Source organism: Brachycentrus maculatus, unplaced genomic scaffold, assembly GCF_059751285.1.
Source record: "Brachycentrus maculatus isolate JH-2025_06_01 unplaced genomic scaffold, ASM5975128v1 h1tg000104l, whole genome shotgun sequence".
NCBI classification, from domain to species: domain Eukaryota; kingdom Metazoa; phylum Arthropoda; class Insecta; order Trichoptera; family Brachycentridae; genus Brachycentrus; species Brachycentrus maculatus.
This window is the reverse complement of record NW_028280858.1, coordinates 1,911,086-1,928,269: the sequence shown is the minus strand read 5'-3', so window position 1 is coordinate 1,928,269 and position 17,184 is coordinate 1,911,086. Positions and strand designations below refer to the sequence as shown.

The 17,184-nt window shown below is 34.2% G+C and overlaps 1 protein-coding gene across 3 annotated transcripts in view; it reads left to right on the top strand.

Moving 5' to 3' along the window:
* Pli (E3 ubiquitin-protein ligase pellino) overlaps positions 1-15,629 on the top strand; it is a 116,449-nt gene extending 100,820 nt beyond the window's left edge. For all 3 annotated transcript variants that reach the window (XM_088258798.1, XM_088258799.1, XM_088258801.1), the window contains exons 4-9: positions 8,494-8,688; positions 10,023-10,310; positions 10,965-11,127; positions 12,315-12,492; positions 13,209-13,386; positions 14,368-15,629. In XM_088258798.1, the coding sequence (XP_088114924.1) occupies positions 8,494-8,688; positions 10,023-10,310; positions 10,965-11,127; positions 12,315-12,492; positions 13,209-13,335 (951 nt within the window). In that variant the 3' untranslated portion in view covers positions 13,336-13,386; positions 14,368-15,629. The remainder of the gene's footprint in view (positions 1-8,493; positions 8,689-10,022; positions 10,311-10,964; positions 11,128-12,314; positions 12,493-13,208; positions 13,387-14,367) is intronic.
* The last annotated feature ends 1,555 nt before the right edge of the window (positions 15,630-17,184 follow it).

The following is a 17,184-nucleotide window of genomic DNA, read 5'->3' as shown; positions in this document are numbered from 1 at the left end:
TCACCTTTCCTTCATGTGTTAATGATCAAGATAACACTGCGTTTATATGATGCAGTGCCCTATGCACCATAGGGTGCGGATAAGGGTTTGAATGAAAAATAATTTTCAAATGGAGAAAAAACCTTCAGATTTTACCTAAAATAATATGTTGCACAGTAAAGAGTTTAATAAGTGGCTTGATATTTATTTTTAATACATTCTATTATATTTTTAAACTTAACGTTCTCCTGAAAAATCAAGTATTTTGATTTATGACGTTCTTGAAAGGAGTGAGCGAAATGTTCACACAATTTAGAGCGTGAGTGGCTGTCTTTAAGGGTGTACTTGCAAACATGCAATTAGTGAGCGACCGACTGAGCGAGGGAGAGCTACACGTGTCTCTGAGCACTATTTTTTTTTAAATATTCATTTATACTGAAGAAATATTTTTTTAATTGTTTTTAATCCTCACCTCTCAACAACTCTTTTCTTAAAATAGGCAAAACTTTCTGGAAACACTTATTTTTTCAATGCAAAATTGGCGTTTTAAACAAAAAATTCAATTACATTAAAATTTAATTGAATTTTTAAGGAATAAATTTTACCTGGGCATTTTATGAGATTCTTATTTTGCTACGCGATAAACGATACTCTATTATCTGTTTTCTTAGTCATTCAAAGGAAACGGTAAACCGTTCTTATATCGATTCGTTTCCATGAATTCTTCAAGACTAAAACAACCCGCGATGTTTTCCAAGAACACATCAAAATATTTAATATGTTTTATGCTTATCTAATTCAGTTCTTCTAAAACTGTTATGCGTTTTTTTTCCTTACATGATTTACAATAATATGCTTGAAAATTCTGCTTAATTTTTTTTTGCACATATTTGCATTTTACCGCTGTTCATACGCACTTCACATTTATTTATTTGAATTGCGAATTTTATACATACCCGCCGATTATTTCGACTCCTGACCGTTTTCAAGTATTTGACATATCGCTCACTCCTTTCAAGAACGTCATAAATCAAAAATCGTTAATTTTCAGTTGTGCATGTTTTCGGAATGCCCAGAAAATGTACTATATCCCAGCAAAAGCGGCACATTTTTAACTTAATATTTACCCGCTACAGGGCAAAAAGTGTTGTTTTTGCATTTTGAAGAAAAGGTATTGTTTAATTATTTTTTAAAATGTACTTAATATTTTTCAAATGGAGAAAAAAACCTTCAGGTTTTACCTAAAAAGATCTGTTGCACAGTAAAAAGTTCAACAAGTGGCTTGATATTTATTTTTAATACATTGTATTATATTTTTAAACTTTAAAAACGTTCTACTGAAAAATCGAGTGTTTTGATTTATGACGTTCTTGAAAGGAGTGAGCGATATGTACTTGATCATGCCAAGTTTTCCTCGGTCTTCCTCTCTCCTATTTCCAACCACATCCCTCTCATAAAATTGTATCAACTTACTCTTTATTTTAAATTACTGCGTTTTTTATTTAAAAATTAGGATGATATTTTCCCGTTTCCCGCCAAACTATTACAAATATGGAGGCAGTGCTCTCCTGTTGTTGAGATGTTTTAGTGAATAGAAAAACAATTTTGACGTTTTTTTCTGTAGAAATCTGCTGCCCTCTCATCGTTTGAACACATTCATAATGATCAAAGCGCGAGAATTTATCAAAAACATGTTTTTGTTTTTCATCTCTTCCTTTCATCATTTCAAAACGGTGTTGACAATCGTCTATTTACGCGAAACGTTTTGTACGCGTTCAAAAATATTCAGTTCTAATATGAATGTCACGATCGACGAAGTCTTTGATTTTTGGACTCGGGTGTGGCTTATGTTTTCAAGTGACCCAAATGCGATGTAATGTTGTGAATAGACATTGTCACAACATTGTCACCGCACCATACGTGACCAACATGGCCGGGTCATGGCTGTCGCAGAGACAACACAATACTTATTTCAACTGTTACGTGGCACTAACTACTCAAGTTTAGACAATTGTCTGAGAAATGTTCATTGTATCGGTGGTATGCCTATGCAAGTATGTAGGTACAGCGGAACCTCTAGACTTGTTCACTTCGGTATTCGTTCAACATTCCCGTACTGATCGTCCAAAAAATACGCGTGATCCGAATGGGGGACACAAGACCCCAGTTCATATTTATATGGAAATCGTAATACTCAGCTCACTCCAAGTACCAACTCATGTCATAGGAACACCACGTCCGTGCTAATGCGCCGTCATGCGGCGACTGAGTGCGGGCAGGGGATCATCAAGCTGCATTCACACAAAATTTCGATGAAACAGTTTAGGAGAAAAAATACGTTCTGTTTGGCATCGGACAGAATTTTATGAAAAAAATCCCACCCAACTTATGAACAAAAACATCTGCCTCTTCTTCCACTTTTCAATTCACCATTAATGCTTTCTTTCGTGTTGCTTTATTTTTGCCAGGTATTTGTACAGTTCACAAATCGCGAATGATAGAATGATCCAGGAATAGCGGGATTCCATTGTACAAATGTGTATTTTTACCAGTCGTTTGTCGTAATCAACGCGTCACCGGGAATTTTCTCTTTCTCTTATCAAAATAATGGTTTTCCTATTTGTCTTAGCGTCAGTTTAAAGTTCCGTTTGCTCGACATAGATTTGTCACATTTCCCGGTACACTTTCTTAAACATCCGAGTCCCACTGACCGCCGAACGTTTTCGAGAACACCATTCTTGGATTGTACTTTTTGCGCTGTCATTACCTAAAATAGTTGTCCACATTTCACGCCGATACACCAGCTTTAGTCACCGGTCGGCAGCCTTTTGTCCTCTCTCCGATCTTTTCTCGTCAGTTTGAAAGTCATTAGGAATATGTCGGGGCAGCCAGTGAATGACGCCGCTCTGCCTGTACATACTCTGTGTTTTTCTCTATTCATCCCGCGAACCATTACTGTCTCTGGCCTTTGTGTCGCCTATTCATTATACGGAGCTTTTTGTTTTTATCGTCATTTATTTTGTTTTTAACGCGTGAACGTGACATTGATTTTAGAGTCATCAAATGTAAGCGTAGATTAACACAGAAATGATTCAATGAAAACATCGCACTGTACGATATGAAAACAAACGTTTTGTCTCACGATGTGTAATTTATACGATTTTTTTCACACTTGTTCGGTATATATCAGAAAACATCATGTATTTATTTATTTTTATATCGTGTGTTTTCATGAACAGTGGCGTATCATCCATCAAAAAATTATCGTTATTTGGATGAAAATTGAATATCGACAATTCTTTTTTTTTCTTCAATTTTTATCGCCGTAACTTGTTGCATTCGTCGCGGAGAAAAAAAAAACTTTCCGGAAAACAATATTTTTTCTCGTATCTCGCAGTTGTAAAAGGCCGAGACTTGATCTCTTAACACGTTGGTCGCCGTGTCAGCCACCGGTGGCCGACACCAAGGTATTCCGTTGGGTCGTATCGGCCACACGAATACCTTGGTGTCGGCCACCGGTGGCTGACACGGCATACCCAACTTTAGAGTGTCATTCTGTCCGTCGGCTACGCTCTCTATATTAAACCCTTTTCTATCTTACTACGATATGGCCTTAGGGTATCTTCATGGTTCTAAATGATATACTCAAAAATGTGATAGGTAGATTAGAATAAAACACATGCATGATATTTTTATTTAAAGTGATTTTTTTACTTATAACACTATTAGTATGATAATTTTTCAAAAGTAAGTTAAAGGTAGAAAATAAACTTGGTGAAAAATTAAAATCAATATATTTTACTGAAACATTTTATACAATAATGTGGTTGAAATTAAAATCAATATATTTTACTGAAACATTTTATACAATAATTTGGTTGGACATACACGACAACATTTTTCGGGCATTTTACGAAAATCCTACTGGCGATCAACGTGTTAATATTACAAAAGAAATTCTGCAAGACAGTTTTCATAATTATTGTTACTTGGATGACAATTTTCCGAGGTTTCGCAACAATGACTGCGGTTTCTGTGGCGCAGGTATAATTTGTGGGTAGAAGGAGATCATTGTGTTGGACACGAAGAGCGCATAGGAATTGCACTTTTGTGTGTGTAATCGTAATGGTCTGATATTGCGAGAAATCGTATCAAGACTTGCGCCAGCGCTTTGTCCCAATTTCCGCTAAATATACCCTGAATTATTTTTTATTTGAATGCTAAATTACGCTCTGTGTCGCGCTAATTCATTATATTACGCGATATAAACATTACTTGACCGCGATATGCAACCTCGTGGGTTTGTAAAGGCAACTTGGAAAAAAACTTAATTTTATTTAAACCCAGGTAACATTTAACGTATTCTAATTTTTTGCATAAATCATCGTTTTTGTATTGAAAAAATAAGTTTTTTTTCGAAATAAATATATGTTTAAAAAAAATATATATTCTTTAAAAAAATTCTGCGCATAGACACGTCTGGCCTCTTGCGCGGCCGATCGCCTTCTTTTTTTTTTTTTTCTTTATTTAAAATTCTTTTGCATTACATAAATTCAAAAACAAAAAATATTTATAAAAAATAAAAATAAATACAAAAAAAGATCCCACAAAGGCATGGCCTGTGTGTGGGTATACAAAATAAATAGTCATAGTACAGGGTATAAGGGTATAGGTTTCTAAGTATAATTAGTTAATACAAAATACAAAAAACTTAAATTAAATACAAAAAAAAAAATAAAAAATAAAAATACTTGACTCTCAGTGAGCAATTTTTTATTTTATTTTATTTTTAATTAAAACTTAAACATAAAAAAGATGACAAAGTAAAAAAGTAAAAAGCTAGCGATCATGTTCTAAATGAAAAAGGAACTTAAATCTGTCTCTTTTATAAATAATCTAAGCAAATTTTTTAATTTACACGAACTTAGGGAATTAACATCTAACAAATAGTCTTCTGAATTGGATGTTTGCGAGTTCAGTCTTAACTGTGCTCCATGTACTTTTGGAATATTGATCAATATCGTCAGTGTTTTGTATTTTTGGGTCAATTCGACGATTTTACAAAAAAATAACGTACTTAAATTAATGATAATTATTGTCGTAAAAAACTATGTCGGGTGTTTCCGCTTGTCTTCGACTCGCCGATCACGCCGACGATCCACGTGACTTACGTAATAAAAGTACTCCACTGGAAAAATGTCAATTTTCCTTTTGAAAAGGGTTATTCATTGTGTAAATATGACGCAAATTTAAGGTCATCTTTGAAATTGAGATTTTTTTAATTCGCTCTTCTCACAATACACCGACGAGGAAAGGCAACGTGCAAGCCAGAGTTAGGTAATGATCGTTTTGTTTTATCAAATCTTTACTGAGAATGTTGGTACTGAAAATGAAATTGCTCTAAACCTCGACAAGGGATCCAGTGCACCACATGCAGAGAATAGGCTCACATTTCCTGTATACTTAAGTATACTTAATTTTATATGCAAATATACATACTTAATTTTAAAAAATCAAAAAAAATAAAACCCTTACCGCACCCCAATGGTGCATAGGGCACTTCTTCATATAAACGCAGTGTTATCTCGATCGATTGCACATGAAGGAAAGGTGATCAGCCCTCCACTTCAGGTACCAGTCCAGTGTAATATTGAATAAATGAGTGAAAAAATCACTTGTATTTATTAAACCCCACTGGGAATCGAACCCGGGACTGGAGGTCCTGGAGGAACGGTAGGCGAGCATGCTGACCATTACACTACGGAGGCGGACGGATATACTTACTACACATACTTAATTTCACTTACTTAATTATACTTACTAGACATACTTAATTTTACGCAACTTTAAACTGCATTTAAAAAAATAACTGCATAAAGTGGGAAAAACCCTTTACTCCATTCGTCACACACACACTCCCACTCTTTTAAAAAAAATTATCTCTTAATGTTTTTAATAGTTGCTATAACAAAAATTTGGAATTGGTTAATTGGCTTTATTTTTATTTATGTAACTATTTTTGTTAATGTAATGTAATGTTTATTATTGTTAATGTAACTATTTTTTTATTATATACTTTATTAAATGTAAAGCTGTACAGTTCCCGAACAAATAAAATGAAATAAAATCCAGATTTATAAACATGTATTTGGACACACTCGAAATGTTGTGAAATATGATTAGATATATTCAATTTTTAATTGTTTGTAACATCTACCCCTCACTCCCCCTAATGGCGTTTACGATGTTCTTCCAGGAAATGGTTGAATATTATACTTATTAGCGATGGTCACTTGGTTCAAAATATTTAGTTTGCAATACAATGAGACCCTTTCCTCGTTTCGATCTCGCTCGCATCGTGTCGCGGCGCTAATATCCGCAATTAGTGCATCATGATTCCGGCGCGTCTGGACTGCCGGGATGCAGCTCGTCTGGCAGGCCGATCACCCCCGCCGAGTCTAGACTGCAGACGGCGGCGCCCCGCGCCACAGGTATCCCGGGGGCCCCACCCCACACACACACACACACACCACCGAACTTGCACTCTGATCATAACTATATAATGCGCAATATCCAATTATCCAAGCGTGTGCGTTCACCTTTGCGCATACTCGTAATGCCCGATTAGATAATTTGGCATATAAAAAAGCGGCGGGAGAATCGACGAGATATTAGTTTTCTTCTTCTGCTAGGTGTAGGCCTTGTGGCCTGTTCTTAAGATGTTGGAATTTTACATTTTTTTAGAATATATATTGAAAACATATGTTATTTAACTCCTTACCTTTCGAAAAGTCTTTTCTTATCAAATCCATATATTTATTTCGAAGACAAACTTTTTTTTAAAAATTTTATAGCGGTGTTTTTAGTTAAAATTTCCATTATAACAAATGTTAATAATAAAACCCTTATCCGCACCCCAATGGTGCATAGGGCACTGCGTAATACAAACGCAGTGTTATTTTGATCGTTTACACATGAAGGAAAGGTGATCAGCCCTTCGCTTCAGGTACCAGTCCAGGGTAATATTGAATAAATAGTACAACGAAAAAAAATCACTTATATTTATTTTATGACAAATGTTACCTATGTTTACAGAAAATTATGTTGAGATTTATCGTATATCGAGCCCTTAAACACCGTCTGTTAACTGAAAAAAAATAATTTTTGTTCGAAATAAATAAGTATAGGGTTTCGAAAGGAAAGGAGTTTTTTTTTTAAATACGAAAATGTTTATTTATATATATATTTTAAAAATAAAATAAAATTCAAAAACACATTATTTTTTCAAATTGTGCGCAAACACACGTCCGGTTCTTCGCGCAGCCGTTTGCGTACTGAATTGTATATTTGCGATTGCTCCCTTAATTTAATTGATTTTCGTGATCCTTCGTGATTGATTTGCTGACGTGTGCGCTAGTGTGTTTTTTTACGATTTTAAATTAATTTGTTGTTACCAATAAATATTTATTTATTTTTAACTATTTATGACATGAAAATTACGCAATAAATTTACATTTTTAATAATTCACCCGTTAAATGCAATACTAAAATTTATCAATTTTGAAATTCGCAACAAAAAACTTTTCGGTAATTTACGTATTTTAATGATATAATGTATTTAGTTTGTTTTAATTTTTTTTATTTGAGGATGGGTTCCATAGTTAAAGCATTTAGAATATACAATAGCTCTTGATTGAGGTCACCGGTGCCCCCCATGGCGTTTAACATGTTGACTAAACTTCCCTAACATAATGCTATTCACAAAAAAAAAATAGGACAGAATTTTTTAATAATGACTGTCATACAACAGTGTTTTTTTTTACAAAAAGAGAGGAATATTTGTTTTTTTATTATTTAAACAAATATTTCAATTTCATATTATTTCTGTGAGCCTAAGAGGCTCGTTATTAGAAATACGTATCAAATTGTTGTAGAGTGGGTTTGAACCGAGAAACTCTGACTTAAGAGTCCGCGATACTAACCACGGGACCACAATCTGACACTTCTTTAAAAACAACTCTCATTATTCTCTTGATCTCTATCCATAACTATCTACTGGTGCGTAGGGCTCCGGATTGCTGCAGTGTTTCACTGAACGTTAATTATATAAAGCCACGGTGGTCAGCCCTGCGCTCCAGTTATTTGCATCTGGGAGTGTTGCAAAGAGTATTGCATCACTGCAAACAAAATATTTATGTCCGCCTCCTTGGTTTAATGGGTAGCGTGTTTAGCCACCGTTCTAGAGGTCCCGGATTCGATTCCCAAGGGGGGTGAAAATAAATATGAATGATTTTACACTCATAATATTTATTTAGTATTATCTTAGAGCGGTTCCTGAAGCGCAGGACTGATCATCTTGCCTTCATGTAACAGTCAAGATAACACTGCGCCAGTAAGATGTAGTCCTCTATGCACCATTGGGTGCGGATGAGGGTTAGAAAGAATGTGGAGATAATCCTGGATGATTTTTGTTTAAATGATCTTTACTGACTGAGTTTTTTTTTTGATTCACAGATTGGCAGATCGTCGGAGTCACCGATAGACTTTGTGGTGATGGACACGGTGGCGGGAGACAAGACAGGAGAGGCTAAGGTGCTGCAGAGCACCATCTCCCGCTTCGCTTGCAGAATACTAGCTGACAGAGACGAACAGAGCACGTGTCGGATATACGCTGCCGGCTTCGACACTTCTAGAAATATATTCCTCGGGGTGAGCCAGTAACTTATTCATATTATTTTTTGACATCTCATCAATTATGAAGAAGAATATAGAAGTCTGGGCATTTACGGGGCTGACGACCGTCATAGGCTGGTTTAAGTGACCACTTTACACACGTGTAACATTCACCAATTCTACCCATTATTGACAACCACACTGCTCAATTCTTGGAAGTTCTGTATATATGAACCAATTTAGAAACCTTGTTCTTGAATAACTAGAACTTCACTAGAGACATCTATTGGTGGGATGTAAAGAAGCTTTTTACTAAGCAGAAACTCTTTTATTAGTATGTGAGGTCCGAATCCTGGATTACAATCACACATGAGAAACGCCAGAAAATACCATTTTCATTTTTATTATTAAAGCTTATAATTGGACCAGATAATTTAATGTAAGTAACTTATTCCTTCTGAAACTAACCTTTTTTCTATCTAAGACGGTTTCTTTTTTGAAGACAGTCAAATGCCCTTACCTTAACCAGTAATATGAGTATAAAGATGTACATTTATAGATGGAAATAATGTATGCCTGTATCCCAAATATGGAAGTTTACTAAGCTATATTGAACAAGTATTACTTGTGCAATGGTGGAAGCGTTTACGCAATCTGAGCATCTTACCTTGACTATTAAGGGGAGTATAAAGATGTACGTGTGTAGATATATGTATTTTTTGACTGGCATCTCAAATCTGGAAATTTATTGAGATGTGTATTCATTTTAATATTGATCAAGTAATACTCCGCAATCGCTCCTGGTGGAAGCGTTTACGCATATATAGTAGATGCTCAACTTGATGTATAAACTCAGTTGTGCTGTTAAAATTAATTAAATTAAACCATATCCGCTCCCTATGTTGAGCATATGGAGTCCACAAACTGTCTCCAGACTTTTCTGTCAGCTTCCAGCTCCTCCCAAGTCCAATGCACGTCCCGAAGTTCTGACGAAAACTGCCGACGAATTGTCAGCAGTGGTCATCCTGGACGGTGCGAACCTGATGCCTTATAAAAGTGGCAAGCTTAATTAAGGCTCTCAGGAGGCATGCAGAGTACATGGCCAAGCCAACTATATCGCATTTTCTTGACAAGAGTTTCTGACCAAGATTTGCTGCGTCCTACGCCTTATCTCTTCACTCCTCACAAAGTCAAACCACCGCACTTCTAAAATTTTCCGCAGACACCTATTCTCTAAACTAAGTACACAGCTGCCCTGGGCCCTTGTAAGGTGCCATGTTTCACAGCTGTATAAGAGAACAGGAGCAATGCAGGCATTTTATATAGTTAAGAAATCAAATATATTAATAATGTGATTATTTGTACAAAAGGAAAAAGCCACAAAATGGACGGAGAACCACGAGATAGACGGGCTGACGACGAACGGCGTGCTGGTGATGCACCCGCGCGGGGAGTTCTGCGGCGGCGCGGCGGCCTGCGGACTGTGGCGCGAGGCCAGCGTGGGCGGGGCCGTGTTCCAGCTGCGCGAGTCCCGCTCCGCGCAGCTCAAGGGCGAGCCCGTGCCCAGCGAGACCAACGTGCTGCGCGACGGCACCATGATCGACCTGTGCGGCGCCACGCTGCTCTGGAGGAGCGCGCAGGGCCTGCAGCACTCACCGGTGAGTGGACCTTTTCCATAGCATAGCCTGTATGTCCATTTTCAGGCGTTGGAATCTGTCAGTCCGTTTCAGGAGTGGGAATCTTTGTTGAAATCTGTGTGTTCATTTTCCAGTGTTGGAATCTATCAAGACCTCGCGCACTCATCCCTGTCTCTGGCTTAGAACATTTGTTCTACATCTGAGTTCTGCATAATTTCTAAAGTTTCACAGCCATGACATAATAATACAGTGCCAGCTTACTAATCCGAACGTAAATTGTGCAGTGGGTTGTTTAGTTTAGGTTATTGAATGCTTTTAGAAAAATGATTGAAAACAGGGAAATCTAGATTTATATGAAAATGCTCTTTATTTAACACAACATACTATATATTTTTTTTTATCTTCCTCTTCCTTGTCTCCCTTTTACCTTCCATAGTAAAACCACATTTTAAAAGCTTAGATTTTTTTTTCATCTTATGAGAGTTGTCTATATTTCCCATCCATACAGTGTATAGATGAGGCATAACACTCGTGGACTTAATGTCAAGGAAGGTCCCCAAAAGCTGTAGACAAGTTGACACCTCAATTTTAATGACACACTTAAATAGCTTGTCATTTTTAAAACTTATTATCATTATTTTTTTATGCTAACTTTGTAATTTGTTTTGTCTGCAGACAAAACGGGATCTGGAGAAACTGGTGGATGAAATAAATGCGGGAAGACCGCAGTGTCCCGTCGGCCTAAACACACTGGTGATACCTCGCAAGCCCGCTGCAGCGCACGCCCTGGACCAACTCAACCAGCCTTACGTCTACCTGCAGTGTGGACACGTTCAGGGTAATACTTGATATCCATATATTAACACACTTCGGACGGGAAAGGTATTTCTACATGTTCGGTCGATTGATGCTTAAGGATGGGAAGGGTATTTTTACCTTCTGCACTGGCCTCATTTCAAAGGGAAAAATGAAGGAATTATTCAATGGTTTTATATGAATACTATATAACAATATTTTTGTTAAGGGTCTTAACTATATACATATAAATAATTATCAAATCCTGTCGCCAGCGGTCCGTAGGCACAAAAAATGCCCATCTGAATATGTTAATTGCCCACCCTAATTCCAGTACAGTGGTATGTGTAGTCCATTGAGTCCATTGAGTAAATTCAAATTAGAACTAAAATTATTCATTCTCCATGTCGCTCTTATGTCGTAATTACACTTTAAAAATATTTCAGGAGATGCCATCAGACGTAGCAACAGAAATGGCCATTTTAAACTCCATTTTATTCAATTCTACAATAACACTCACGCCATCTCGCAGTTTTTCAACACAAAATCAATTCTGTCGATGTTCCTTCGGTGTAAATAGTCTTTCTACACATTTTGACATATCGCTCACTCCTTTCAAGAACGTCGTAAATCAAAAAACTTGATTTTTCAGGAGAACGTTTTTAAAGTTTAAACATATAATACAATGTATTAAAAATGAATATCAAGCCACTTATTGAACTTTTTACTGTGCAACGAATCTTTTTAGGTAAAACCTGAAGGTTTTTTTCTCCATTTGAAAAATATTAAGTATATTTAAAAAAAGAATTAAACAATACCTTTTCTTTAAAATTCAAAAACAACACTTTCTGCCCTGTAGCGGGTAAATATTAAATTAAAAGTATGCCGCTTTTGCTGGGATATAGTACATTTTCTGGGCATTCCGAAAACACGCACAACTGAAAATTGACGATTTTTAATAAATGACGTTTTTGAAAGGAGTGAGCGATGTGTTTAACATTATCACTTCTGTATGTAAGTTTTTTTTTTTAAGTGTAATTACGTCATTGTTGCACCAAATGAGCGATGTGGAAAATCACTATGTATTGGGAAGAGAAAATCTTTCAAACCAGCCTATGATATGTCGTAAAGCAAGACTTCAATATTCTTCTTCATGTTTGTTGAAATTTGTCCAGTAAACAAATTATTTAGGAATAAAATTTGTATCTTATAACGGGATCTTATATCCAGGTCACCACGACTGGGGTCAGGAGAAGGAGTCGGGAGCCCGACGGTGCCCGATGTGCATGAAGATCGGTCCCGTGGTGCGAGTGTGCATGGGGCTGGAGCCCGACTTCTACGTGGACAGCGGCCCGCCCACCTATGCCTTCAACCCCTGCGGACATATGGCCACCGAGAAAACAGTCAAGTGAGTTACTCAGGCATTTCTCCATCATCAAGTCTTAACTGCTATTGACATGAAGTGTAACTCACTCCCATATCAAATTTAGGTAACTGCTATTAAATTTACATATCAAAATACATTTCTAAAATAAAATTATATAATAACATACTTAAAACCAAAACTTATTTGTACTTATTATTGAAATACTAAAAGCTTAGTCTCTTTATTGGAGAGAACTGCGTAATTAATTCTAAGCTTTTGTAGAAGAAATGTCTAGAAAATTGATTAAATTGTAAAAACAACTCTTGTAACTCTTGTAAGTAAATAATAAAAATAAATATGTAAATAAATGGTTTTTAACCCCTGCCTTGTTATGTAAATAAATATATTTATATTTATAACTCATATAAACTTTGAAAAACTTATCTGTAGAGACTGCTGACACCATTTTTAATACAAAAATTTATCATGGAAAAATATTACATAAATTAATGAATTTTTTTTTATTGAAAATTTGAAGATGCTGCTTTCTGAATAACAATAGCTGAGTGGCGAATAAAATTGAAGTATTTTTTACTGAAATAACCTAACTCTGTTTACAAATTTCCTGCGTATTTTTTTTTTTAAATGATAAATGAAGTAACAATATTTGTCTTTATTATGAAGTTGATTTGTATTCATAGCAGTTGGGGCTCAGTATACCTAATTGTTGAGGCTTATTGTGTTTTGTCGGATTGCAGATATTGGGCCAACGTCGCGGTGCCGCACGGGACCAACGACTTCCGAGCAATCTGCCCGTTCTGTGCCACCCCCCTGGTGGACAATCCCGGATACGTTAGACTCATCTTCCAAGACAACCTCGACTGAATCCGTCGCGGAATAACCCTAGCCCGTGTTCACCTTGCATACAGAACAGCGGTGAGCCATTCTTACATAACTTTTAGTCAATTATTTATTTTTTTAAATATTTATTTAATATTACCTGAAGCGGAGGGCTGATCACCTTTCCTTCGTGTTTTACACAGAACAGTAGTGAGCCATTCTTCCATAACTTTTAGTTAATTATACATTTTTTCGGATATTTATTCAATACCTGAAGCGTGTTTTCATCTTTCCTTCATGTGTTAACAATCAAGATAACGCTGCGTTTACATGATGCAGTGCCTTATGCACCATCGGTTGGGGATGAGGGTTTGAATAAATGAATGACTTATAATTTTTGGGATCTGAAGGGGGAAAAACGTAAAGATTTCAATTATTTTTTTTAAATTTTATATGGTTTATATTTGTAATATTATTTGGTTGAGAGATTTAACAAATCATGCTTTTGAACGAGCAGTATTCGCTGATGGCGCATGTTTGAACTTGTTTGCGTTACATAAGATAAACAACCGGACTAAGCTCACAATTCCAGCACCTTTGACTTTGTTAGAATTTATTATAATTTTAATAAATGACTCTTTTTTATTGATAGTTTTTTTTATTAGGTTAATTTTTTTTACACTTGCTTCTGTTTTGTTTTTTTGAACTGGACAACTTTTAAATTATCTCTTAAAATTAAAAATAAAATAAATTAAAATTAAACTCTTCAAAATAAAAAAATAAAAAATAACCTGGTATTTTCAGTTCAATTTTTGTGAAAAAATATGTGTGCATGGAATGTTTGAGTAAAAAAGTTATGATCTGAATATGATTTTTAGCCTATCATTTGAAATCCATAATACATGTGTAGCAAATTCCATAAAAATTGCTCTTTTCAATCTTAATTTACTTGTTCCATGTAATTATGGCTCCTTTTTCGGAAAACTTTGTAGCTAAAGTATACTTCCCTAGTTTGAAAAACCTAAAATAATAATTTTTTGTGCTATTGTTATTAAATTATGAATATTTTTATTTCAGGTTTCCAACGGCGGGAAAACACATGTGGATTTTTGTTCACAAATTAGCCGAAATATTGTTTTGTATTAAGTGCTACGGAACTTGTTTTATTTGGATAAATTTAAATATTCAAAATGAGTCATGACTACGTTTGCTGTTCACGCATCAATATTATCCTGTTCATTTTTGTGAGAAAAATTATGTGCGTTGTCATGATCGAAGGATATATACTTTTGCTGCTGTCACCGTGTGTGTTGCATAGTAAAAGTCACTTTTGATAAGTTGCGTCAAAATTGAAGGGCACTCGATTGTGGAGAAAAAAAACTTAACAAATTGACTGTGGTTCTGTAAGTTTCACGTGTTTTACTGTGCATTAGCCATATTAATAATTATTAAGTAACAAATCTAAAAATGTAAATAAGTGTTATTGTTTTCCTTAACATGTATTGGCATCTTAGAATGTTATACATTTGGTTATTTTAAGGAAGCAACATGCGCCCAATGTACGAGTATATGCGTCTAGATGTTTCACCTTTTTCGCTCTCCATTCTGTCGACATTAATCAGTGGGATTGTCAAAATAATGCTATTGTTTCGTTTAAGGGGATTGCAACCTAGTACTTTCGTATCATAAACTTTGCTTACGAATAGTAATATAAATAACTTTTATTTTTAAAAAAAAAGTTTTTAATAGTGCTTTAATGAAATTTTATTCACCGTGATCGAATTTTATGTGTATTTTTCAGTTTTTCAATCTTATTTCCATGTTTATCACTCGTAAGTAGAAAGTACATAAATGGTAAAGGAAATATAATGAAAATAGTAGGTTGCAATGTCCTGAATAATACAGTTTTACATCAGTAAATTCGCAGATTTTCCCTCTTTTTTTACTTTGTAAAACTCACCTTTATAGATTATATCTTTAACATGTTATTCAGTTCAAAATGTTCTAGTAAAAATTATTAAAAACTATTTTCAATGTCTTCAGATATTCTTTGAATTTCTGTTTTCATTGTGCATGTGGCACTTGTAATATTATAGTAATTCAGAATTTTATTTTAATTCACAAAATAAGTTTTCTGAGTTGCTTTCATTTTTCCAATATTTGTTTAGAAGGAGTGATTGAAATAAAGTTCTTGAATCAAATTTTTAAAACAGATCTCATTGAAAGCATTTTATACCTTCGTAATGGTTTTTCGCTAAACATTAATGAAGGTATGTTTATTTTCCATCGCATTTAACATGTTTAAAAAAATCTAACCGCTTCTCTGCCGCAATAATAAATGTAAAAATGAAATGTGTATAGCCGAAATGGTCAAATTTAGCTTAGCTTCCGTCCTCATATAGTGTTATCTAGATATTAAAACAAAATTACTTTAATTTTTAAGAGGATTTTTGAATTTAAGATATCAAGATTGTGTGGAATATTTATAAATATTTTTAATGTTTTCAGTCATAATATTATAATAATAATGCATTAAAATCCTGCAAATTCGATATTGAAAGGACTTAAATTGGAAAAATGATTCAAATTACCAAATTCATCTTCCAGATGTTGGCGGAAATGTTTCGAAAGCAATAAAATCGATGAATGATATCAATTGTAAATAATAGAAAAGTTTTTTTTTTATAAATTAAAATAATTAATTATTTATTAGATTTTTTGTGAGTACAATGCCTAAATTTAATTTATTACATCATTCACTTATTATGGGTGCCTACACACCGCACAGCAAGAGCTGTCTGTTCAGGTAGAAGAATATTTTGATAATTCACCGATACCAACACTTTGTGAATATCATAATTTTGTTTAAAATTTTAGCCAATTTTTTTCGATTTAAAATTATCTAAATTTTTCTAGTGATTGTTGTTGGAACAGCGTTGGAGGGACCAGAACATAATATTCTTTGAATTATGAATAAAATGAAATATTTATTTTATTTCATTGATGTGAATGAAGCACTTGAAGCAATTTGAAGCACCTAAATTCTTCATTTTTTATTTGAGTTATTTTATATGTTAATCCTACAATAATTTTATAAATTGCCAAACAATGACGTATGAATAGCTACGGTGTGTATTGTGATTGATTGTATCATTGATGAATATTTTAATAAGATTGTTAAGTGTCTTTTTTTATGTTTTTTTTATTCGGGATTGAAATTTGTCAAAAAAAAACTTAAAAGATTCCACAATCAATATTTGAAGCACTAACTTTGTGATTTTCCATTTAATAACTTACAAAATAGCTTTGTATAAAATTACTACATATCTTATTCTAACTTCATTATAATGCTGACCAGATTATAAAGAATACGGCTCTTTCCTTGAGACTAAATATTATTATAATTTTTTAAAATTCTTATATATCTAAATAATCAAATTTAAGTAAATAGTAATAATAAGACGTAATAAAGTTATAATAAAATATATAACAATTTTAAAACAAACTTATTTTGTAAGTTATAATAAGATTTCTTTTTAACAATATTTTGAATGTGTATATTTTGAATCTTTGTATATTTTGAATCTTCATATACAAATACTGAATTCAAAATGGTTCAATGAAGAAAAATAGGTTTTGGATATGGGAATATTGAAGTCTGGGGATTTACAGGACTTATGACTAGTAGTTGAATGGTTTGAGTGATGGTAACACACATTCAAAGTGCCGTATTAACAGATGAACAGCACTAAAACAGCTCAATAAATTTGAATGTGAAATACTCTGGCCAAATGGTATATATTCAGAAATTTCTACAAGCGGAAGAATAGTACGCATAACAGTATACTTGGTACTTGAACCTGCCAATAAGCCAGGTCATAAGCCCTATAAATG